Source organism: Populus euphratica, unplaced genomic scaffold, assembly GCF_000495115.2.
Source record: "Populus euphratica unplaced genomic scaffold, PopEup_1.0 scaffold22.1, whole genome shotgun sequence".
NCBI lineage: Eukaryota > Viridiplantae > Streptophyta > Magnoliopsida > Malpighiales > Salicaceae > Populus > Populus euphratica.
The window spans coordinates 2139826-2161371 of NW_011499863.1; the positions used below are offsets into that span (position 1 = coordinate 2139826).

General features: G+C 34.9%; 3 protein-coding genes across 6 annotated transcripts in view; 1 reads left to right on the forward strand and 2 right to left on the reverse strand.

Annotated features, from left to right (window-relative positions):
- The window catches only part of U11/U12-31K (RNA recognition motif and CCHC-type zinc finger domains containing protein), a 19711-nt gene extending 14626 nt beyond the window's left edge, over positions 1-5085 (reverse strand). Inside the window, exon 1 of the mRNA XM_011026077.1 lies at positions 4995-5085. The gene's annotated coding sequence lies outside the window, so the exon portion shown is untranslated. The remainder of the gene's footprint in view (positions 1-4994) is intronic.
- On the reverse strand, positions 3506-5191 carry LOC105125558 (uncharacterized). 2 transcript variants are annotated; one of them, XM_011026076.1, is made up of 2 exons: positions 4995-5191; positions 3506-4478 (listed from the first exon to the last, which is right to left on the reverse strand). In XM_011026076.1, the coding sequence occupies exon 2, from the start codon at positions 4476-4478 to the stop codon at positions 3672-3674; it is 807 nt and encodes a 268-aa protein (XP_011024378.1). In that variant the 5' UTR covers positions 4995-5191; the 3' UTR covers positions 3506-3671. The 2 variants fall into 2 exon arrangements, with proteins under 2 accessions (XP_011024378.1, XP_011024377.1); XM_011026075.1 differs by having other exon boundaries at positions 3506-4506; positions 4995-5085.
- Positions 5192-6385: 1194 nt separating this feature from the next.
- On the forward strand, positions 6386-21036 carry LOC105125557 (exocyst complex component SEC8-like). Of its 3 annotated transcripts, none has more exons than XM_011026072.1 (27): positions 6386-6605; positions 7446-7576; positions 8169-8381; positions 9677-9850; positions 10019-10123; positions 10520-10629; positions 11157-11321; positions 11878-12049; positions 12150-12256; positions 12621-12907; positions 12983-13146; positions 13263-13378; positions 13627-13700; positions 14045-14175; positions 14266-14315; positions 15171-15271; positions 15764-15876; positions 16065-16172; positions 16426-16623; positions 17995-18080; positions 18996-19146; positions 19239-19316; positions 19582-19683; positions 19825-19899; positions 20287-20382; positions 20468-20517; positions 20607-21036. In XM_011026072.1, exons 2-27 carry the CDS (start codon positions 7535-7537, stop codon positions 20692-20694), a joined length of 3156 nt encoding a protein of 1051 aa, XP_011024374.1. In that variant the 5' UTR covers positions 6386-6605; positions 7446-7534; the 3' UTR covers positions 20695-21036. The 3 variants fall into 3 exon arrangements, with proteins under 3 accessions (XP_011024374.1, XP_011024375.1, XP_011024376.1); XM_011026073.1 differs by having other exon boundaries at positions 6386-6575; XM_011026074.1 differs by having other exon boundaries at positions 6387-6605; positions 13627-13697.
- Positions 21037-21546: the final 510 nt, after the last annotated feature.

A 21546-nucleotide genomic window follows, 5' to 3' on the forward strand; every position in this document is an offset into this window, starting at 1 on the left:
ATATTTTTCTCAGTTTTTTATTTATATGTAGATTAATACTCATTTTCTCTTTCATTTTATTTAAAGAGCCTCCTTTAAATGATATATATATTTTTTTTGTTATCCATTTAAATTTTAAAGAGTTTTTGTTACGAGGGTTAAATCTTGCTTTGCAATACATGTTTAAATTCACGCTCTTGCAAAGCACAAATCTTATTATTTGGAAAGAATATTTTAGATTGAGATTGTACCATACATCAAATACAAAGAAAGAATCAGATAATTGTTTTATTCCTTTGAAAAATTATTTTAGATAAAAATTATATTTGTTTATATATTTAATAAAATCATATATTTATATACTAGTAATTGTTTGATTTTAAGTGCTTAAAATGATAAAGGAGGTTAATTCTCCGCGATTGATGATTGACTACTAGGAGGTCTAATCGAATTTTGGAAGGAATAGAGGAGATAAAGACTACTAGGAGGTCTAATCGAATTTTGGAAGGAATAGAGGAGATAAAGTGAAGAAAAATGTTATTTGTTGTCGTACGTGTGTAGTATCACGATGAAAACATCTACCCTCAAAATTTTATTTAATGTGGTAAATATGAAGAGACAAGGAATTCTTGTTTTTTATTAGTGAAAAATTGGAATGAGAGTCGTCACCTAGTATTTTTCTCACTAGGAACCCTAACTGGTTTCAAAAATCGGCTATCAGGACTAGTTACGTAAAAAAAAGATATTAGCACTCCTAATATACCCTACTTAAGGTAGGCTGTATTGTTTTATTGTCTGATAAAACCTAATATCTTGTTATATTTTCTAATTGTTGGCCCATCTATTGCTTAAGAAAAGTCTTTTTCGGTAAGGAAATCTTTATCTTATTAAATAAAACCTAACTGTTCTGATGTCAATAAAATAATTTAATATCCGAAATAAGTCTTACATATGAGGTCGCAATCTCATATATTAAAAGAAAAAAATAATTTTTTGAAATTTTTAAATTTTTTGAAATATTGACCTAGTTTTCGTGACTTTAATAATTTGGTTATTAAAACCAAAATGCATGCTAATACATATTTTTTTAAATTTTCTTTATTATATGAAAATACAATATGATTTTTTTTAGGCTTGGCCATATACATGAAAACAAAAAAAATTATTTTTTTATTTTTTTGACAAAAACCAGGTATTTTAATATCAAATTTATATTTTTACTATATAAAAATACAAACTAATATCAATCAAAACACAGTAAAAAATACACAAAAAAATTATAATTTTCTTTTTTAAATTTTAAATTGGATCCATATAGCTGAGTTGGACCCAGCAGACCTCAGCCAGTGACCCGACTGACTTTTAAATGCAAGCGTGCGTGAACAATTCACGCACGCCTGCTACAACCACGATTTAATTAAAGCTGCATAGTGTTTGTGCAATTATAAAAGGAAGGAGAAGGAATGAAAAGTTTACCTGGTTCACAACCGCTGCTGGGAGAAATCCCTCCTGAGCTTGTTACTGGGATTCTGGGAAAAAGCTATGATGCCACTCCCTGCGTCTGGCTTCCTTTTCATTCTGTCTTCTCCTTGTGTCCGTCTCTTCTCCTCTCTCTACTTCTGATTCTCTCCCCCTCTCTTCTTTCTCATGCCTGTCACCTTTTTCTAGCTCCTTCTGTTCCACTCTCCCCCGTTTTCTTTCCCCTTCCATGTCTTATCTCCCTTATGTTCTGCTCTCCTATCTTTCTTTTCTCTTCTTTGCACTGTCTTCTCTCTGTTTTTTTTTTCTTTTGTCTCATTGCCTTTTTCATTTTCTCCCCTCGCTGTCTCATTCCTCCCCCTTTTTTCACTGTCTTTCTCTGGCTTTTATAGGCCAAGGAAAGCCTTACGGTGGTAACGATCGTAGAGATAGCAGCAATAAAACGTGCCTCATAATTGTAGCAATTTGCTGCAAAATGTATCCCTGTTTTATTGCTGAAAATGGCTTTCTTTGAAGGAGACAATGAATAATGCTCTTTAAGGAAACGACGCCGTTTCAAAATTTCAAAATGAATATTTTCAATTTTGTCCTTGGCTGTTTTGACAATTTTGTACAATTTTTGTAATCAAGCTCCTGGATGAATTGTAATTAGATCCCTTGATTTTACCAAATTTTATATTTTGGTCTTTGGTTTTGCATTATTTCAATTAAGTCCCTAATTATCCATTAAACTTTTATAATTATGCAATTATGCCCCTAATTTAACCAAATCAACTTTTTAAAATTATAATTGGACCCCAAAACTTTAATTTCTTTTAATAAAAGCCTAAATTTAAAAAAATCAGTTTTTCTTGTAATTAAACCCTCTATAAATTCAATCAAACCTTAGATAAAATTTAATTGAGTCCATAAACATCTGATTTTAGACTTTTCCTTCTCAAATTAAATTTTTCTTGTCAACAGGGCTCTCACAAATAAAAAATATAATGTCAAATTTCAATCTTATGTATTTTTGAACATCTTCAACCAATTTTTAATCTTTTTTCGGCATTCCAGCATCCTTTTCTCGCTCCTATTATTTTTTGGATTTCTTTTGAATATTTTTTTTTTATTATTATTCTTTTATTTTATTTTATTTTTTTTATAGGAATCTAAAAATAAGTAACAACAGTTCTGTTGCACAACATCCATTGAACATAATTCAATTGAAAAAAAAACATGTACGGCGATGAAAAGATTATTGTTTATTTATTGAGCTTCCTTATAGCATGTTCTAAAAAGGCAGTGAAAGGAAACAAAACGCATGCAATTATTTATCTTATATTTTTTTTTAATTAAATAAATGAACTGTTTAGGCGTTGAATCCGATGAATGATGTATTGATTCATCCTTACTTGAGAGGATGATAGCCATAATATTTTTAATAATTTTGATTTTAGTATCCCATTTCAATCTTTGGATGATAATGATTTCAGATAGCACAACATAAGCATTGTTTTGCTTAGTGGATCGACTCGGGAAATCTATGATATGAAATCTAATCTGAGTAAAAAAGAATATAGCCATTGACATGATCAACCTCCATTGTTACTTTGTTTATAATAGCATATCTAGAGATGGCTTAGCAATCTATTTATATCGAGTACTCTTGCTTTCAAGATCAGGTAAAAAGGGAGATAAGTGTTGATTCAAGTGTATAGAACAAATGGGAAGAACCTCTCAAGATTCCCCCATCCCCCTCCTTTTGCCAAATGACAAGCAGCTCCAGTTTTGCATGAAATATTTGTTCCAAGAACTTAAATTTGCAAACTTATGACTCAGGCCTGACACTTGTAAAGCCACACAACTGACACGCCAAATCTGGACATCAATGCGGAACATCAACATCTCAAGGGTGCTTTCAAGACTGCTAGGCTTGATCAACGAACAAGATCCTATGTGGAATAAATGAGAGCTGGAGAGTACCTACGGGCTAATGTCCAAAATATTTACAATTTTGGAAATGTTAGTTTGTGCCATGGGTTGCTGGAACCAGAAACGCAAAAGCTATGCGAAACCAACAAAATATCAGAAAATTTTTACTAAGATCAACCTACTGCATAAGATCATTTCAGAGATCAGTAGAGCAAAAGCAACAGATTTTTTGGGAAGCAATGGCATCGAACATCATGTTAGAAGAAGACGAAGGAACAAAAAAGGGAAATCCGCCAGCATCATTTGCCCTCCTGCAGTTTCTCTAGGTTGTCAGCAGTCCCTCCCAACCACTCCTCTAGCTTGGCTTCCTTATCAGCCTTGAAGTCATCGAAGTTCTCTGTTAACAACAATATATTATGACGTGGCAAGTTCACACCAGATTGATCCTCTTCTTCATCTAATTGTTGTCCACCAGCAGTCGGACTTGACAAGGGCAATTCATCAGCTTCCACATCAGGCAGAGACGAGCCAGTGCTAGTGACCGATTGTGATGAAGTAGGACAAGACAGTAGTTTTTCTGCCTGGTTTGTGGTTGATTCTTTGGAATCAAGTGGTGGCCACTTGAAATTGCTTGCCTTTTCTTTGGCAGTCTTAAATACAGTTGAAAAGTAATTGCTCGTCCTTTTGCCATCCTTCTCGGCGTCTTCTCCATTACGACCCCAAGTGCCTGGTCCCCGTGAGCTGGTTCTTCCCATCTGAAAACCTGAAACTGGGCTATTAATTAATCCTCTTCTTGGTTGTTTAGCTGACATTGTTGCTAAAGATTTCCTGATGTCTCTAATCATCTCATCAGCAACAGGGAAACCACATTCTTTCATTGACTTCACCATGGTGATACAATCCTCCAAGTCTTTAGTGTGCAGATTTGTTACACGTGACTTCTCCACAACATTATTCTTGAGCCTAATGACATTCGGAATTGCATTTTGAGCATGCTGCTGAACATAGAAGAGCCCTACTGAGGGTTCATTTGCCACGTACTTAATCATCTCAGCCAAGCTTTCAGTTATCTCCACAAAGCCATCGACCGTGGAGAATCCATGCATCTTGTCAAAGGCCAATGGCAGCTCATCACTGGTTTTGTCAAAAATTACAAATCCAAGTGCTATTCAATGTGGAGAAACAAAGAATTCGAGTGGGATCTACTAATACAAATTATATAATAATAGCAAATCGTTCTCTAACATATTCGTTGACCATCGAAGATCAATTTCCCAATTGCTTTCCCCCTCGCTTCACTTAATTTTTTTCCATCCCATCTAACAACTACTTTATCAAATAATTTACTTATTTCAGCAGAGTTGATGTTTTCCCTGCATTCAATTGCACATTACAGTTCATTCTCAGTTGAGAAAATAAAATCCCATGATTATCTCACTGAACAGTTTCCAGACAACATTTTATAGGAAACAGTGCACAAACAATAAGAAAATCGAAATTAATCCAAATACCAGGCATTTAAATCCTAGCCCACTTAAGAAAATCACAAAAGAAGCGAAACCCAGTCCTCATAACATCGAATTATATCACATTGCAAAAAAAGAAGAAGGAAAATCACTTACAGGAAGACCCAGAAAGCGAAAAACAATTACAATTTCAGGTACTTGCTAGGTGAAGCTCAATCTTTCCAACTTTTCTTGTAGATTCAGAGATGATCCAGGCCCGATGGCAGCTTTGCTTAAAATATGCAGAAGATTTGAACCTTTTGGGGTTTTATTTCTTGTATGGCGTAGGTAAAAGTGGAAACAGATAATCAATCTTTCTGTTTATTACCACCGCTGACGGCATAAAGAAACAAGAGTTTTATGTTTCTGAGTTGTTGGTGGATAGGTTTATCTTGTCACTCATCATGTTTTTTTTTTAAAAAAAAAAATTAAAGTATATCTTGTTTTGTTACTTTCTTCCTTTTCTTTTCTTGTTTAGGTTTTAGTTTTTCTAATATTTTATTATGGAGGCAGAACTAAGAATTTTAGGGGGGTATTGTTTTTTATACATAAAAAAATTATAACAGTGAATTAATTACTTTCACATTTTCAAACCCTAAAAAAAATAATTTAATTTAATTTAATTTACTAACACCCATCTAAACCCCAACACAAAAAAAATTATAAGATATAATTCATAAACACGATGAATAAGAAATATCTCAAGTTATTGTTTGGTTGTGTAATTACATATAACAATAGCTTTTCTCCTTTGCTTGGTCCTATATAAACAATTAAAGCGCTAACTAACATATAGCTGGAGAGATAGTTTTCCTTTTGTAAAGGTCAAGAAATCTTTGGGGTAAGCTTGAATTTCTAGGTTTTTTTTTTTTTTTTGGGATTTCTCATTTTATACATTTCATCCACGCTTGAATTTTTGCATTCAGAGGACTTTTTCTCGTATTTTTTTTTGGATTCAAATCAAATTAATAAGTCAAGAAACCAAATGCAATTAACTCTAAAACTTCTTTTAAGTAGGATATAATAGCATTCAAATCTTGTAATAGCTAGCTCAATTTATTTGTTTGAAATGTTATGACCACAATATGGCTCAAATTTCAGACTAGCTATTGAATTTGTTTCCAAGAAAAAAAATCAATTCAATTGTAAAATTAAATAAGAAATTAAAATATCTTATTTATTTTTGTAATACATATTTATTCATTACGAGTTTAATATCATTTTAATATTTGTTTAGATAATAAACCAGTGGTATTCAATTATATTATTATCATCTCAATGAATTATAAAAGAGTTTATAATGATAAAAAAATTTAATTAATAATCCTGTATTTTTTCAAGTAGTTTAAATTATTATATATAAGACAAGTTAATTTAAAAAAATATTATTATGAAAGTATGATAATTATTATTTTAAAATATGTTTTTTAAAAAATATTTATTTGGAAATAACATTAAATTAACAAGTTTTTGTCAAAGAAACATAAAACTCTTGTTTCTTTATGCCGTTAGCGGTGGTAATAAACAGAACGATTGATTTTCTGTTTCCACTTTTACCGACGCCGTACAAGAAATGAAACCCCAGAAGGTTGAAATCTTCTGCATATTTTAAGGAAAGCTGCCATTCGGCCTGGATCATCTCTGAATCTACAAGAAAAGTTGGAAAGATTGAACTTCACCTAGCAAGTAACTGAAATTGTAATTGTTTTTGGCTTTCTGGGTCTTCTTGTAAGTGATTTTCCTTCCTTTTCTTTTTGCGATGTGTTATAATCCGATGTTATGAGAACTGGGTTTTGCTTCTTTTGTGATTTTCTGAAGTGGGCTAGGATTTAAATGCCTGATATTTGTTTTAATTTTGATTTTCTTATTGTTTGTGCTCTGTTTCCTATAAAATGTTGTCTGGAAACTGTTCAGTGAGATAATCAAGGGATTTTATTTTCTCAACTGAGAATGAACTGTAATATGCAATTGAATGCAGGGAAAACATCAACTCTGCTGAAATAAGTAAATTATTTGATAAAGTAGTTGTTAGATGGGATGGAAAAAAATTAAGTGAAGCGTGGGGGAAAGCAATTGGGAAATTGATCTTCGATGGTCAAAGAATATGTTAGAGAACGATTTGCTATTATTGTATAATTTGTATTAGTAGATCCTCGTTATGATGATCAGCCATTAAGTTGCGAAGAATATAATGGAAAAGTGAATTCTGGAAATCTCTCTCCTAGGGTAGAACTTTCTGAGAAAATCTTACTTGTTTTGGTTCAGTTTCAGCTGAAAATAAGAGTCAGATTATGCAGTCGGTGAGTCTTTAACTTTGACTTTTACATACTATTCCTTAGAAACCAAGTAATAATAATCAACAAATGCTATACACATACATACATGTGTGTGTGTGTAATGTTTCAAATTAATTATTGTACAAGTTATTGGGTATCATTAGCCTTGTTGAACATTGCATTTATGGGTTAGGAAATAATAGCAGTGTTTGATTTTGACTGTGTCAGAGAAAATTGCATGATCGCTGACTGATTTTTTTCTTTTCCTTTTATTAATATCTATCTGTTTTAGGGATTGAGTCTTTATCAAGAGCCAAAAGAAAAACAAAGGGCCTTGCTGGGACGAGCTAGGAAAACTGTTCTTAAAGCAAAAGGATTAAGATGGGAATTTTTGATGGGTTGCCCGTTCCTCCTGACAAAGCAGTAAGTCGTTGATTTATTTATTTTGTGGTGTTTTTGTAGAAGTATAATGCAAGTGTTTTACCATGTGCATTGACAACTGTTGTTTAGTTGGAGTTTTGGTTTCTAGAGTAGATTTCATATTTATAATTCAACATCTTGAGTAGAATTATTAGATCAGGAGTTGATGGAGTTATGCTGGCATGAAACTTCCATGTAATTATAAAACAAAGATGATATGAGCCTTTGATGAATCATAAATGCATGTTTTGCCACATTATGTTCATCTTTCTTGCAGTAGTAGATGGTGCTGCATCTTTCGAGAAACAATATGAGGGTTCGTATATGGTGTATAATACAGGCAATGAATGGTTAAGCATCAAATTTTAACAAGACCATGCCTCAACAACTAAGTGTTAAAGTGGCTAGAAAATGTATTTATATTTAATGATGGGCTTTCTATGATTGATTTCATGTAAAGTGACAACTTCATATCGAATTTTTAATCATCTAGATTATTATTAATGTCATGTACTTTTGTGACATCTTCCTTTTTATTGTCCTGTTTTTTTCTTTTCTTTTCTCATCCCCTGGTTTGCTTCTTGGTACAAAACAGTATTTAAGAGAAGAGCTTTCAAGAATAGATGAGAGTTGGGCTGCTGCACGTTTTGACTCATTGCCTCATGTTGTCCATATTTTAACCTCTAAAGATCGTGAAGCTGAAGCCCAAGTTTTGAAGGAGCAAAGCGATGTTGTTGAGGATGTCGTAGATGAAGTTGTACAATCTTATCACAGTGGTTTCAACAAAGCAATTCAAAACTATTCTCAGGTGTCTTAAATATTCTTTTACAGACTGATCTAAACAATGTGTATTTCTAATTGCTATAAATTTCTTGCTTTCCTGGATCCAAGATAGAAAAAGATAGATTGTTTTCTTTTCCCTCTTTTTTGTTTTCAAATTCCTCAGAGCAGTTTCATATAAAATATCAATGGTGCCCACTTATAATCCATATTATAGAATGCTATTATTTGAAAGATGGGGATAATATTATAAAATATCAATGTTGTCCTCTTCTAATGCAAAGTTAGAGATCTTACTACTGAAATTGCAACTAACAGCTTTGTATTGGTAGGGTTCTAATATCACTACAAATTTAAGTATTCGTTGATTTACTGATAAGAGCCATGTCCATGATCAAGGATTATTTTTTGTGACCACAATTCAAAATACAATAAAAGTCTGCCAAAAAGCAAGTTCCTTCCTCTTATATTCTGATTGGATGTGGGTGGCAAGTCTATCAAGTGTGGCAGTCTGTGTTAACTTTCTGACTTGATAACAATTTGACTGCATTGATTTGCCAGAATCTCGAGTTCATTTCCGAACAACTTTATCTTCATCTTAAATTCTAGTATAAACCTCATAAGCTCCGTCCTGACCATGGTTCAATTATTCAACCTTTGGCTTTAGGTATATCTGTGCATTATGTAGTGAGCTTTTCGTTGATTTCAGTAAACGTTTAAATAAAATTTGTAGCAGTAGCATTTCTCATTAATGAAGCTATAGAATTTCAAAGTTTATCATGCAAAAATAACTATTCCCTAGCATAACTCGTTTCCAGACTTGTTTCCCGTAGATGAAGATTGTGATCTAGCTGCCCCCTTATTTTAAAGGCCATTTACTAAGGTTTTGTATCGTAGTTGACAATGCTAGCTCCTTTACTGCAATGAGTTCCTTGATATTTCAGATGCTTTATGTTATCTAGTTTTATGTGTTTTTTCCCTGTTTTTCCGAAGAGATTCTTAACTTTGTCTGCTTCACTATTTTCTTCTAATTTGTTAATTATTTATATTATTCCTAAATTCTCCCTTTTATGATGTAAAATCCTGATTTGGTGCTTCTGGGTAAAAAGTGGTGTAAATGATTGTCTGAGAAAGAATTGAGGATGGTCAGCCATGGAAGGAGTGAGCGAAAATTGTGTATTGTGATGATTTCATCACAACTTCTTGGACTGGATTTACTCATGACCTCATAAAAGATTATCACTTGTTTAACTTTTTTGGGATTTGACATAAAAAAGAGTTGGTGCCTAAACTCAATTATCGTTGTTTATTATTTTCTTCCAGATCTTGCGGTTATTCAGTGAATCTGCTGAGAGTATCGCTTCACTAAAGGTTGATTTGTCTGAAGCAAAGAAACGTCTTGGTACCCGGAATAAGCAGTTGCATCAGTTGTGGTATCGATCTGTTACACTACGACACGTAATCTCTCTTTTAGATCAAATTGAAGGCATAGCTAAGGTTGGTCTAAATTCTCCAGCATATTTTAAAATGATTAACTTAATGAGGAGATTCACTGTACCACCATGCTACTATTTATTAACATAACAGTGCTCATGGCAGAACCATTTCCTTGTTACAAATCTTGTAATGTTCAAGAACCAATCTACTGCTCATTTGTTTGCTCAGGTTCCAGCTCGTATTGAGAAACTCATAGCAGAAAAGAAGTTTTATGCAGCAGTTCAATTGCACGCTCACTCATCATTGATGCTTGAGCGAGAAGGTCTTCAAATGGTAGGTTGTCAAACTTCCTGAAATTAGTTCATGGGAATGGTCCATGTCCTTTGTTGTTTGTTTTGTTAAGGTTAAAGCTCGGTTTTATCTCATCTTGCTTCCAATTCCTAGATTCCATGATGGTAACCTATGACATCATAGGTTGTTGGTAATTATTTACTGGTTCTACACTCCTTATGTTCTACACCTCAAATAATCATTTACAACTCGAACATATTCAAAGCTAGGATTTGGTAAGCATAAGAAGAACAGTGTTTAATAAAAAAATTGTTGGACATGGGGGTTTTGACATGATTTCGACTTCTTTCCTCGTTTGTTTTTGTTGAATTGACCTAACTTGCCCTGTAATTGGAATATTTGGGAAATTTTGAATTTACTATAATTATTGTGTCTCAGGTTGGTGCTCTTCAAGATGTGCGATCTGAGCTGACAAAGCTGCGAGGAGTTGTCTTCTATAAAATTTTGGAGGATTTGCATGCACATCTTTACAACAAGGGAGAATACAGGTACTTATTCATCTCTCTTCCTTTCTCGTTTCCCCTTCTTTTTCTAAGTAAATTTTTTTATTGTATTTTTGCTTAGGGAATATTATTCCTGTTCCCCTTTTTTTTGCTGTTTTATACTCTTTCCTTTATTGGGTGTGGAGGGTGAAGATACTGATGCTCATTCTCACTAATACGTGGCACATCATGTGTTTTGTCCTGTGAACTGCTCTGTTGTATTGTTAAAGAAGAGTGATGGATTTCTTAAGAAAGCTTCTCTCACTGTTCATCTTTTGAATGTTAATTCAAGCTATGCTTCAATACATTTATTTCTCTTATAGAATTTCTTTGTCACTAGTTTGATTATTTTCTGCTGCTCAGTTGCCTCATGTGTTTTGTCCTGTGAACTGTTCTGTTGTAGTATAAAATAAAAGTGATGGCATTTTTAAGCAAGCTTCTCTCACCGTTGATCTTTTGAATGTCAATGCTATGCTTCAATACATTTATTTCTGTTATAGAATTTCTGTCATTAGTTTGATTGTTTTCTGCAGCTCAGTTGCCTCAAGCATGTATGAAAGAGATGATGAATTGCCGACTACCATAGCTGTCTTTACTATGAGCAATTCACAATCTCTATCTCGAAGAACAAGGTTGATGAAAGGTGACAATCATAGCTTTGCTGATGGATCATACAAGCCAAGCTCTATTGATGGAGGGTAAGAATAGTTTTCTTTGTTATTCAGTTCTTCTACTTTCCTTTTACTTTGTTCTTATCCTGCTTGTTAGTTCTACCTTACTCTTAACGTTCCTTATTTTCTTGCTTATGAGTGAAATTGATTCCGAAGTCCTGAAATAGATTTTTTGTGTTTGTATCTCCTCTTGAACCATTGTATGCTTTCCTGATCATTTGTATGTTCCCTCGCATGGTCAAGTTGATAGTTTTGACCCCGTTTGCCTTCCGAGTGGTTATTTTTAGATGGAGTAATTCTTGACTTTATCATGACCACTTTGTTTTCTGCTTGTTAATTGTCAGTTACAAAGTCGCTATCCTTTAGCCAAAAGTTTCGAGTTCATTTTAGTTAGTTCCAAACAATCACTTTGGCAGATATTTGCAAATTGGGTTTCATATTTTTAATAAAAGTGCAAACTGAAGATTTTCAAGATTCATCATGCATGAGCATGCATAAGAAATGTTTTTCTTTGAAGTGTTGACTGTGATTGGCTATTATTGTTATTATTTTCTGAGCATTTATGCCTCTCTACCCTCCTCAGTTCATCATTTGATGGTCATGATGAGGATCTTGATATAACTGATGAGGCAACCTCAGATGGGCACACTGCATCAATGAGAACAAATGGAGGTGATGGGAACATGAAGGACATTAAAGTTGGTTCTTGTCAAATACCAAGTTGGCTTTCAAATTCTACTCCCGATGAATTTATTGTATGAACAGTACACTAAAGTAAACACACTTATGTTGAATATGTTGTGGTTTTTTTCATTTTCTCTGGGCTGAAAGACTTGATTTTACATTTTCATGTAGGAAACCATTAAAAAGAGTGATGCTCCACTTCATGTGAAGTATTTGTGGACCATGGTTGAGTGTCTCTGCATGCTGGGCAAAGTTGCTGCTGCTGGTGCAATAATATGGTTGGTTATCTGGCTGCTGCACTTCCTTTTATGTTTTGACTGAGGGAAAAAAATCCATTTTTTGTGGGCTTCACATCTGCAACTATAGTAATGATCAGCTATATGTATGACATGAATTTTTTATGCTATTTACCTTTCCCCTCTAGTGACTGGATCTGTATTAGGATGAGATTTCTCGAGGGAAGTTCCATCACTTGTTTGGTTTTCTTGTACAAAACTAAAAGATGGATTGTCAGATTGAACATTTAATCCATCCATGCAGCTCTATTCATTCTCATATAGAATTAGTTGGTCTTGTACTTCATATTGTTTTGATATGCTTGGAGAGTTAGTGTAACATTCTTTGCTTTTTTCCCCCCAACAGCCAAAGGTTGCGACCTACAATTCATGACATCATCACTTCCAAGATAAAATCTCATTCAGAACTTGCCAACTCTTCAAGGTCTAGCATCAATCAATCTGCCCAAACCAGAGGTCTTCATTTTGTGAAAGGACAACTAGAAAGCTACAAGTTGCCAAAACAGAAACGTCAGAATGGAACACTATTGGCTGTAAGCCCAGTCTCGCCAGCGATGGCTCCCACGGGGAAAGCACAGGCTGCTGCAAAAGAGCTTCTTGCTTCAATTTTGGACACTGTTATTCGAATATTTGGTAGGATACTGACTTGACATCTGTTGAAATATGGTTTGGAAAAATACACTTACCATTACACCTTTGTTGACCTAGAGAATCATGTTGTTGTTGGAGAGCTTCTGGAGTTCAAAACTTCACAGAATGTTGACTTGAACGTGCCAGGGTCGTTGACAACAGATTTAAATTGGAACCTGGATTCTGAAGCATCTCAAGTTATTGGAGGTTACAGTATTGGTTTTTCCTTGACAGTTTTACAGGTAGCTGGCTGGCTTTTGTCACTTGATAAACGAAGTTAGTGCTTTTGAATGTCTATTTTTTGGTGGAAAACTTCTCCTCATTTTCACGTAATGTTTCATTGTATAATCTGCTAAAGAGTGAATGTCAACAACTCATATGTGAAATTCTGAGAGCCACTCCTGAAGCTGCATCTGCAGATGCTTCTGTACAAACTGCTAGACTGGCAAGCAAGGCTCCTTCAAAGGGAAAAAAGTGGGTAACATTAATTTCTAACAGTTTTGCTGGCCTCTTTATGGTATATTTTCTTTTGGGTCTTTAAATGGGTTTTAGGTCACTTTCAACCAGTCTGCAAAGCTCTTTGTTTTAATTTTCTAGCTGTATCATGATATCATGTTTCACTCTCTTTGAATAAAATAGACTTCCTTTTTCAAAAAAGTGAACAGTTTTGAGGAATCAGCAAGATGGTATAGTAATGCCCTGCTAATTCTAATGTGTTACAGGGATGGGTCAGAAGATGGGCTCACCTTTGCTTTTCGCTTCACGGATGCTACAATATCCATTCCTAACCAAGGTGGCTGGTATTCATTCTTTTGTAAAGATGCTATTTATGCACTGTTAGGTTCTTGAATGGTTTAGGCCCCTTGAAAATTTATTAGAATCTACAGAAACCATGATAGGGATGACAATCTTGTAATAGGGATTCTTCTCACTTTGATTTAGAAGGGAGAAACAATCACTGGCAACCTCATGTTTTGTGCCCCGATGATGTGATAGTCGCATTCCAGTTACACCACAGTTTTCATCTATGCTACCTTTTTCAAATTATTTTCTTTGGTGTCAGATTTATTTTTCACATGTAATGGTTTCCTCTTGATTAATCCTTTATTTTCATTGTTCCTTTTGTTATCAATTATTCAGGTGTTGATCTCATTCGTCAAGGATGGAGCAGGAAGGGTCCAAATGTGCTCCAAGAAGGCTATGGGTCTGCTGCTGTCCTGCCTGAGCTAGGCATATATCTAGCAGCATCTGTATACCGTCCTGTTCTTCAGGTTTGGGATTGACATGGATCCATTGTGTCAAACTTGAAATGTATTACCGGTTTCTCTTGTTGGGCTTGTCTAAAGTGATTTTCTTTGCAGTTTACAGATAAGCTTGCTTCAATGCTGCCAAAAAATTATTCCCAGTTTGGGTAAGCTTGAAAAGCACACTGCTTCTTGTTGGCATATGCAATCAAAGGTCCCTTTGTATGGTATACATGATGCACATTTGAGTGTAGATATTGATCCTGTAAATTTTCTTTTGATTTTTTCTGAGTCAACGTCCTTTCTCATTCTTTGCTTGCCTGAATTTGAATGTTGCACTAGATCCAAGACTCCCTTCCCAGTCCAACAACAATCTCTACATACTTGAGATCTTGAGGTCTGCGTGTGTGGGGGCAACTAAAATGAACAAGAGTCTGGTCTGAATATGGGCCTGGCCTGCTAGTCTGCTGTCAGGTTCAGGAATAGCACCGTGTTTAGGCACCAATCTGCCCCTTAATAATGAAATGGTCCTTCGACCTTCATTTGATTCCAAAAACCAGCATAGAAAAAGCTCTGATGTGCCAAAAAGTTGGGGAGGGGGGATGCTTGACTACCTTCTGACCAAAATTATAGTCATTGTATAGTTTGTTTAAATTCTCATTCCATAATCAACTACAGAACACAATCACTATGTTTGATACCATTTCTGCTGAGGGGCAGAGTATGGTCCCATTACATCATTGTCATAGTAGTTAGATTTTTATATATCTGCATTGGGTTTATCACAATGAGTGGGCATCTGTGGAGTTTAGTTTGAACTATGAAGAGATGGAACTTTTCATAATGCTTGCACTCCTAGTTCCTTAGAGCTCAATCATAGTATATTTAGCTCAATCAAGAGTTTGATGGCCTGGATCGCTGCACATTTAGTTTATGTGCATCTTATTTCTTGTTTTTTTTTCCTGAGAGATTCATTCAGGATGCTGATGTGTTTTTTGTACTCTTTGCTTCAAAAACTGCAGGAATGATGGCTTGCTAGCTTTTGTGGAAAACTTTGTAAAAGATCATTTTTTACCAACAATGTTTGTGGATTACCGGAAGGGTGTACAGCAGGCTATATCAAGCAAGTTCTATATGGTCCAAGATTTAGTTTCATTATGTTGAAACTAAATTGCTTTTTAATGATGCTTTATATACCTTTTCATCAATTGATTTAGTCCATCACACACTTATTAGTATTTCCTTGATTAGCTTTGCATGTTCAAGCATAAACAGTATCAATAGACGTAATTTTGTGAAGATACAACAGTATCAGTTGATCATGAGCCAATAGGTAGATTGCCAAAATCACATGGACAATTAAATTAACTCTATTTTTCACTAACGTTTTTAAAAAAAACAGTGACATTTGACTTGGAATACAAATAAACTACATAAGCATCCAGATACTATGACAAATTATAATTTTGCAGGGAAGAAAATTGTTGTTTTTGGAATCTTCTCAGCATGTGGATGCTCAATAAGAGATTGTCGAAACTCATCTGATCTGTAGTTAAGCTTCTTTTTTTTTATTGTTTCTGCTGTTTAAAATCTCATTCTGGAAGTGCTATCACAGGTCCAGCTGCATTTCGTCCGAGGGCCCATACTGTTGCTCCTTATACACCATCAACTGAGAAAGGTCGACCAGTCTTGCAGGGACTTTTGGCAATCGATTTCTTGGCAAAAGAGGCAAGCATGTTTTATCCTTCCATTTTCCCATCCTTGAATAAGTGCAATTTTCGTTGTGTTTGGAAAGATCTTGAAAGCAACACCTTTATCTGATGTGGAAGGCTTTTTAACATTTTCTATCAGTCACTTTTTAGTCTGAGATGTATTGGATTTTGGGATGTCTAATGAACATTTATCCTTTACTCCAGGTGCTTGGTTGGGCTCAAGCAATGCCCAAATTTGCTGGTGACCTTGTAAAGTTCGTGCAAACTTTCCTCGAGCGAACATATGAAAGATGTCGGACATCATATATGGAGGCATGACCTATCTATTATAATCATATCTTTTCCTATTCATTAGAAGCATCATTAGTGCTGTTTGCTTCATCTCAATCTATTATAATAATGCCTAATCTTATGATGCTTTAAGTATTAGTTCTTGCTTTGTTAATACTGTTGCTGAATTCCATTGAAAATTGATGATTTTTGAGGATGCATGGTAAAAGTCGATGCTTGTCTTGTGCAGTCACCATATAGCATCTGTTAGCTATTTTTGATTGTAATGTTTCAGGCAGTTCTTGAGAAGCAGAGTTACATGCTGATTGGAAGGCATGATATTGAGAAACTGATGCGATTTGACCCAGCAAGTGCATATTTACCGAATTCACTTGGTCAATCAAGCATGGTAAACAATGCCTCCAGTGCTGAATCTATAGAGATTGAATTGGAGTTGAGTGAAATATTACTCAATCTGCGACCTATCAAGCAGGTATGTGTAATTATATAAGCCGGATGCACTTTTGATTACAAATATTGATGCACTTTTTAGGGGCAGGGACAGTTAAGATTTAGGGGTTTTCAAAACCGGTTTTGGTTTGGTTTGCAACAAAAAAACCCAATCGAACCATTTCTTTAAATTCTGTAAATTATGACCCAAACTGAAAACTGGTTCAAACCAAATGGTTTGATCTGGTTCAGTTGGGTTTTTTTCTTTAATATTCAGGTAACCGATAAACCTTATGATTATGCTTGTCTTGGACTTTTTTAATGGGCCAAAGCTTTTCTAAACCATTTTATGGGCTTGTTTATAATCATTTTGTGCTAAATTGGGAGAAGATTTTTCAATGGGCTTGGGTTATTTTTAGTCTTTTTTAATTTGCTTCTTTTTAATTTTGTGTCTTCAATTTAAAAATAAACAAATGAAGTGTTTCTGCTTTTATTCTGTTTTCTGGAAAATTTATTTTGGTTTTTTTTTTTTGTTTTTTATGAAAAAAAATGTTGGCCAGCAGAAAATTATGAGAAAAAGAAGCAAGATCCATGCAGCCCTGCTAACAGCACCAATATTCATTAAGTATTTTTATACATGAGAACGAAAGAAAATCAAGCAAAAAATTCGACAACAATATCAATAGCAGCAAAAGGATCCAGAAAGCCACCAAAAAACACTTGCATACCTCAAGATCAATGCTAGAAAAAAACAACAGTAGCAGATTAGGGAGGTTATCTAGAAGAATCAAAAAGAAAATTTCAGTAAGAGAAAATTGTCCAACAAAAAAAGAAACATCATATGACTATAATCAAAAGTAAGATAAGAGAAAGGCTCAAGAAAATGAAGTTAGGCCTTTGAATGCATAAATCATAGAACAAAAAAAGATTAACAAACAGAGAAAGAAATACACCTTCAGTATTCTAGAGAATGGAGAAGATGAGAGAGGAGAGAGAAGAAGGTGGGCTATGGGTAAAGTGAGATCGAGAGAGGAGGGGGAAAAGTGGTGGGGGGAGAAGGGGCATGCAACTGCATATACTACTTTAGGGTTTGAGAAGAATTTTTCTTTTATAACTGTTTGGCTTTTTATAGTTGGTTTAGGTTTTGGTTGAACCAGTTCAATTCTGTTTGGTTTGGTCAATTTTAAACTTCTAAAACCAAACTGAACCTGACTTTTTTTGGGATTTTTTAATTGGCTTTTTTCGTTAATTTTGTTTTGGTTTTGGGGTCAGTAGTTCCTTCTTCGTTTCTGACTAATAGAGTTGACATTCTAAATGAAAAATGTTTGTTGAGTCTTTCCTGGAATTAGATTTTCTCTAAATTTGTATCACATTTGCAAATTGAGTTTGTTTCCCCCTTTTGTGTCATTTACAGGAAAATCTAATTCGTGATGATAACAAACTTATTTTGCTTGCTTCCCTTAGTGATTCACTCGAGTATGTTGCAGACTCAATTGAAAGGCAAGTTCATCTTGTTAGAGCAATCAATTTGTGCTTTATTATTCTTTTTGCATGTCATATAAATAAACACACGAGGAACTTGGGAAGTCATGCTGGATTTGATAAAAATGGACATTCTATTCTCCATAACTAGCCCTTTGATCTTGTATGAATGCTTTTAAGTTCCTGGCTTGATGACAATATGATGCTTTCCTTTCCTGCAACTCATTACCTGAGCTACTATGATATACTTGGTGGCTATATGTAAGTTCTTTATTACTAAAGGGTGAACCTTTTGTGGAACTTTGGTCATGAAGGCATGGATACCTATTTGGAGTAGACACAAAAATAAGGGTGTTCTATTGGTTGTGAACTTACAATCGATTGGCACCAACCTTGTTGTGGCATATCCTGGGCCTCAAAAATAAATGATAGCTAAAATCCCACAGGATACTCCTCGATTGACAGTGTCCTCATGTTTGCTCTCCGTGGGCTTAGGCTGCATCAACCTCCCATCTAGCAAGCCTCTGACAAACCCCTATTGAAAGCACATGACTGTTTGGGGAAACCTTTTCAAAGCTGGTTCATGATCTTTCCTATTTACTGGATAATTGTGAAGAGAGGAGCTTACCATTGATTTGCCTGTTCAAGATACATTTGTCAAACATTGTTGTTTACCTTTTACCTTCGGGATAATTTCTCCATATATTTGGGTTGTGCCACCTGCTATCGTAGTATTTAATTTAATGCTTTAGTTTATTGTTGTCACTGATGAAGTACAACTTTAGAGGGGACTAGTTCACTTCATCTAACTAGTTTGGGACCAGCTGTTTACGCAAATCTGATATGTCATAGAAAATTGTTGTATTTTGGAAACTTCATTTGTTAGCAAATTCTGGGCGTTAGCTGTACAAGATTTGTTTTCCTAAATTACAGGCTTGGGCAAATAACATCACGATCATCAAATCAAGTAGCAGATAAAGCCAAGACTCTGGCAGCATTTGCTGATGATTATAGAAAATTGGCAATTGACTGCCTAAAGGTTTTGCATGTAGAGATGAAGTTGGAAACAATATTCCATATGCAGGTATGAGAAGCACTTGTATTCGAAGAATTTTATGCCTAAATTGGATGTGAAATCTTTCAAATTAACACTTCTGAGGAAATACCTTCAAACAGGAAATGACAAACAGGGAGTACTTAGAGGATCAAGATGCAGAAGAGCCAGACGACTTTGTTATTGCTCTCACTGCACAGGTCAGTGTCTGTGTACAGATTGTTTCAACCGCGTATAGGTTTCATAGTCATGTAAATAGTAGATGTCCTCTTCAAGCTTCTCCTACAGCTTGCATGAACAATTTTTTGTAGATGAAATATTGGAACCTGGAGCATATTTTGGAGAATTTAACCATTCTTCTTGCTCTGTTTCTTTATATATTCTTGAAATCATATTTTACATCATTTCTTCACTTTTCTTGTATGCTCTTAGAATCAAATTTTACATCTTTTTCCTGTGCCTTAGATAACACGTAGAGACGAGGAAATGGCACCTTTTGTTGCAGCAGTAAAGCAGAATTACATATTTGGTGGAATTTGTAGCATTGCAGCAAATGCATCTATCAAGGTTTGAATCTCTACTGCTATTGAGAATTTGGCTAGACTTTGATGTTCTTTTACATTTTGTTTCTTTTTAGTCATTTAGAATCTCCAATACCTGTATCTTCCATTTTTCACACTACTAATGGAAAATGTGATGTCTTGTTAGGCTTTGGCTGACATGAAGTCCATTAATCTTTTTGGAGTTCAACAAATATGCCGGAATTCAATTGCATTGGAACAGGTAAACTTTAATACATAATAATTGCATAATTTTTTTCCAGCACTGTTTGCCTTTCTGGGATCTGTCATCCTTCCATCCATTAGGACTTGATCTCTGCCAAGAGTTGACCGCTAATAGTTGAAATGCAGCTTTCATGTGTGTTTGATATTGTGGTGTTGGGTGCTTGCTCTTTGCTTGAAAATGTGTTTTCTCAATTTTTTATTTTTATCATTAGAATATCAAAATCACCGGAAAGCACTAAAACAAGCATAAATTTGATGTTTTTTAAAGCCAAACACACTTTTAAAACTCATCTAAACTCATTTCCAAATGCAAAAACAAATGGTATTGAATCTGTTGGATTATACGACAAGAGGTGGCTTAATAATTTTTATTGCCATTTTACAGGCCCTTGCAGCTATCCCATCGATTGATAGCGAAGCTGTGCAGCAGAGATTAGATCATGTCCGAACATATTATGAACTACTAAACATGCCATTTGAGGCAAGTCACTGAAACCATGGTTTACTTTTGTGAATAATTCTCTGTGCTGCCATGCTAATATCATCGTTATATCCTGAATTTCCAGGCCTTGCTTGCTTTCATCACCGAGCATGAGAACTTGTTTACACCCGCAGAGTGAGTTGCTGCAACCCTTTTATTTTGCTGTCACTGGTCAGAACTCATTTAATATCAAATCAAATAAAAAAATTACTTTAATTTTGCAGGTATGCCAATCTTCTGAAGGTCAACGTCCTAGGAAGGGAAATCCCACCAGATGCGCAGGATCGAGTCTCCTACATTTTATCCCGTTAACTCTTTCATTGGTGGGAAGAGGATTCTTATTATTTTGTTGTGTGAAAATGCAAGCGGTTCGTTCTGATTGTGCCAGCATAAATGTATACAACAGATAATTTGCTTTGTAAGTTGGTGCATACGGCCGGATGGATGCAGAAGCCAGTTCCGTGGATATCATCATCTTCCACGTATGTGTCACCTTGTGGTGAATTTTTGACGGTATATTGTAGATGCTAGGGTCTTGCCATTGATTTTTTTATTGTAATGTCTTGTGTATTTCTTTGGGTTCGAGAGAATTCTTTTTGCTTTTGTAAATCGTTCATGTTAATCTTCAATCCATTTCTTCTCCCCCTCGAAGAACTAAATCTAGTTATTGAATAGCTAATGTCTTCAATCCATTTCTTCTCCCATCAACTTATATATCATACTGGATTAATCCACTTGATTACCGATGGAGGACACTGGCTGGTTCGTGCTGGCTCAAATGTTGTGATTCTCAGCTATTGATGCAACGGGGCTGTGACTTTTGACATGTGACAGTGGAGTATAGAGGACTAGGGACTTTTACTTGAACCTGAAGAAAGTTGCGTCTCATTAGATGGCCTTCACGCCCGTAAGGCCACCTACTGGAAAATGACGAGGCCTATTGGACCTATTTGCGTAAAGAGCTTTCACAGGCCCATTTTTCTTCTTTCTGGAAAGAGCTCCGAGGCCCATTGGGCCTATTGCCAGGAAGAACTCAACTGAGCCCATTTGACCTATTGATAAAAACCGACACGAGGACCATTGGGCCTCTTGATAAAAAAAACTGAGTTTAAGCCCATTGGGCCACTTGATAAAAAAAACCGAGTGTAAGCCCATCGGGCCTAT

Excerpts from the sequence above, each read along its gene's own strand:
- LOC105125558 (XM_011026076.1), bottom strand. The coding sequence starts at position 4,478 with ATGCATGGATTCTCCACGGTCGATGGCTTTGTGGAGATAACTGAAAGC.
- LOC105125557 (XM_011026072.1), top strand. The coding sequence starts at position 7,535 with ATGGGAATTTTTGATGGGTTGCCCGTTCCTCCTGACAAAGCA. Across the intron at positions 10,124-10,519 it reads AGCGAGAAGGTCTTCAAATG|GTTGGTGCTCTTCAAGATGT; the intron begins GTAGGTTGTCAA and ends ATTGTGTCTCAG. Across the intron at positions 13,379-13,626 it reads GCTCCTTCAAAGGGAAAAAA|GGATGGGTCAGAAGATGGGC; the intron begins GTGGGTAACATT and ends AATGTGTTACAG.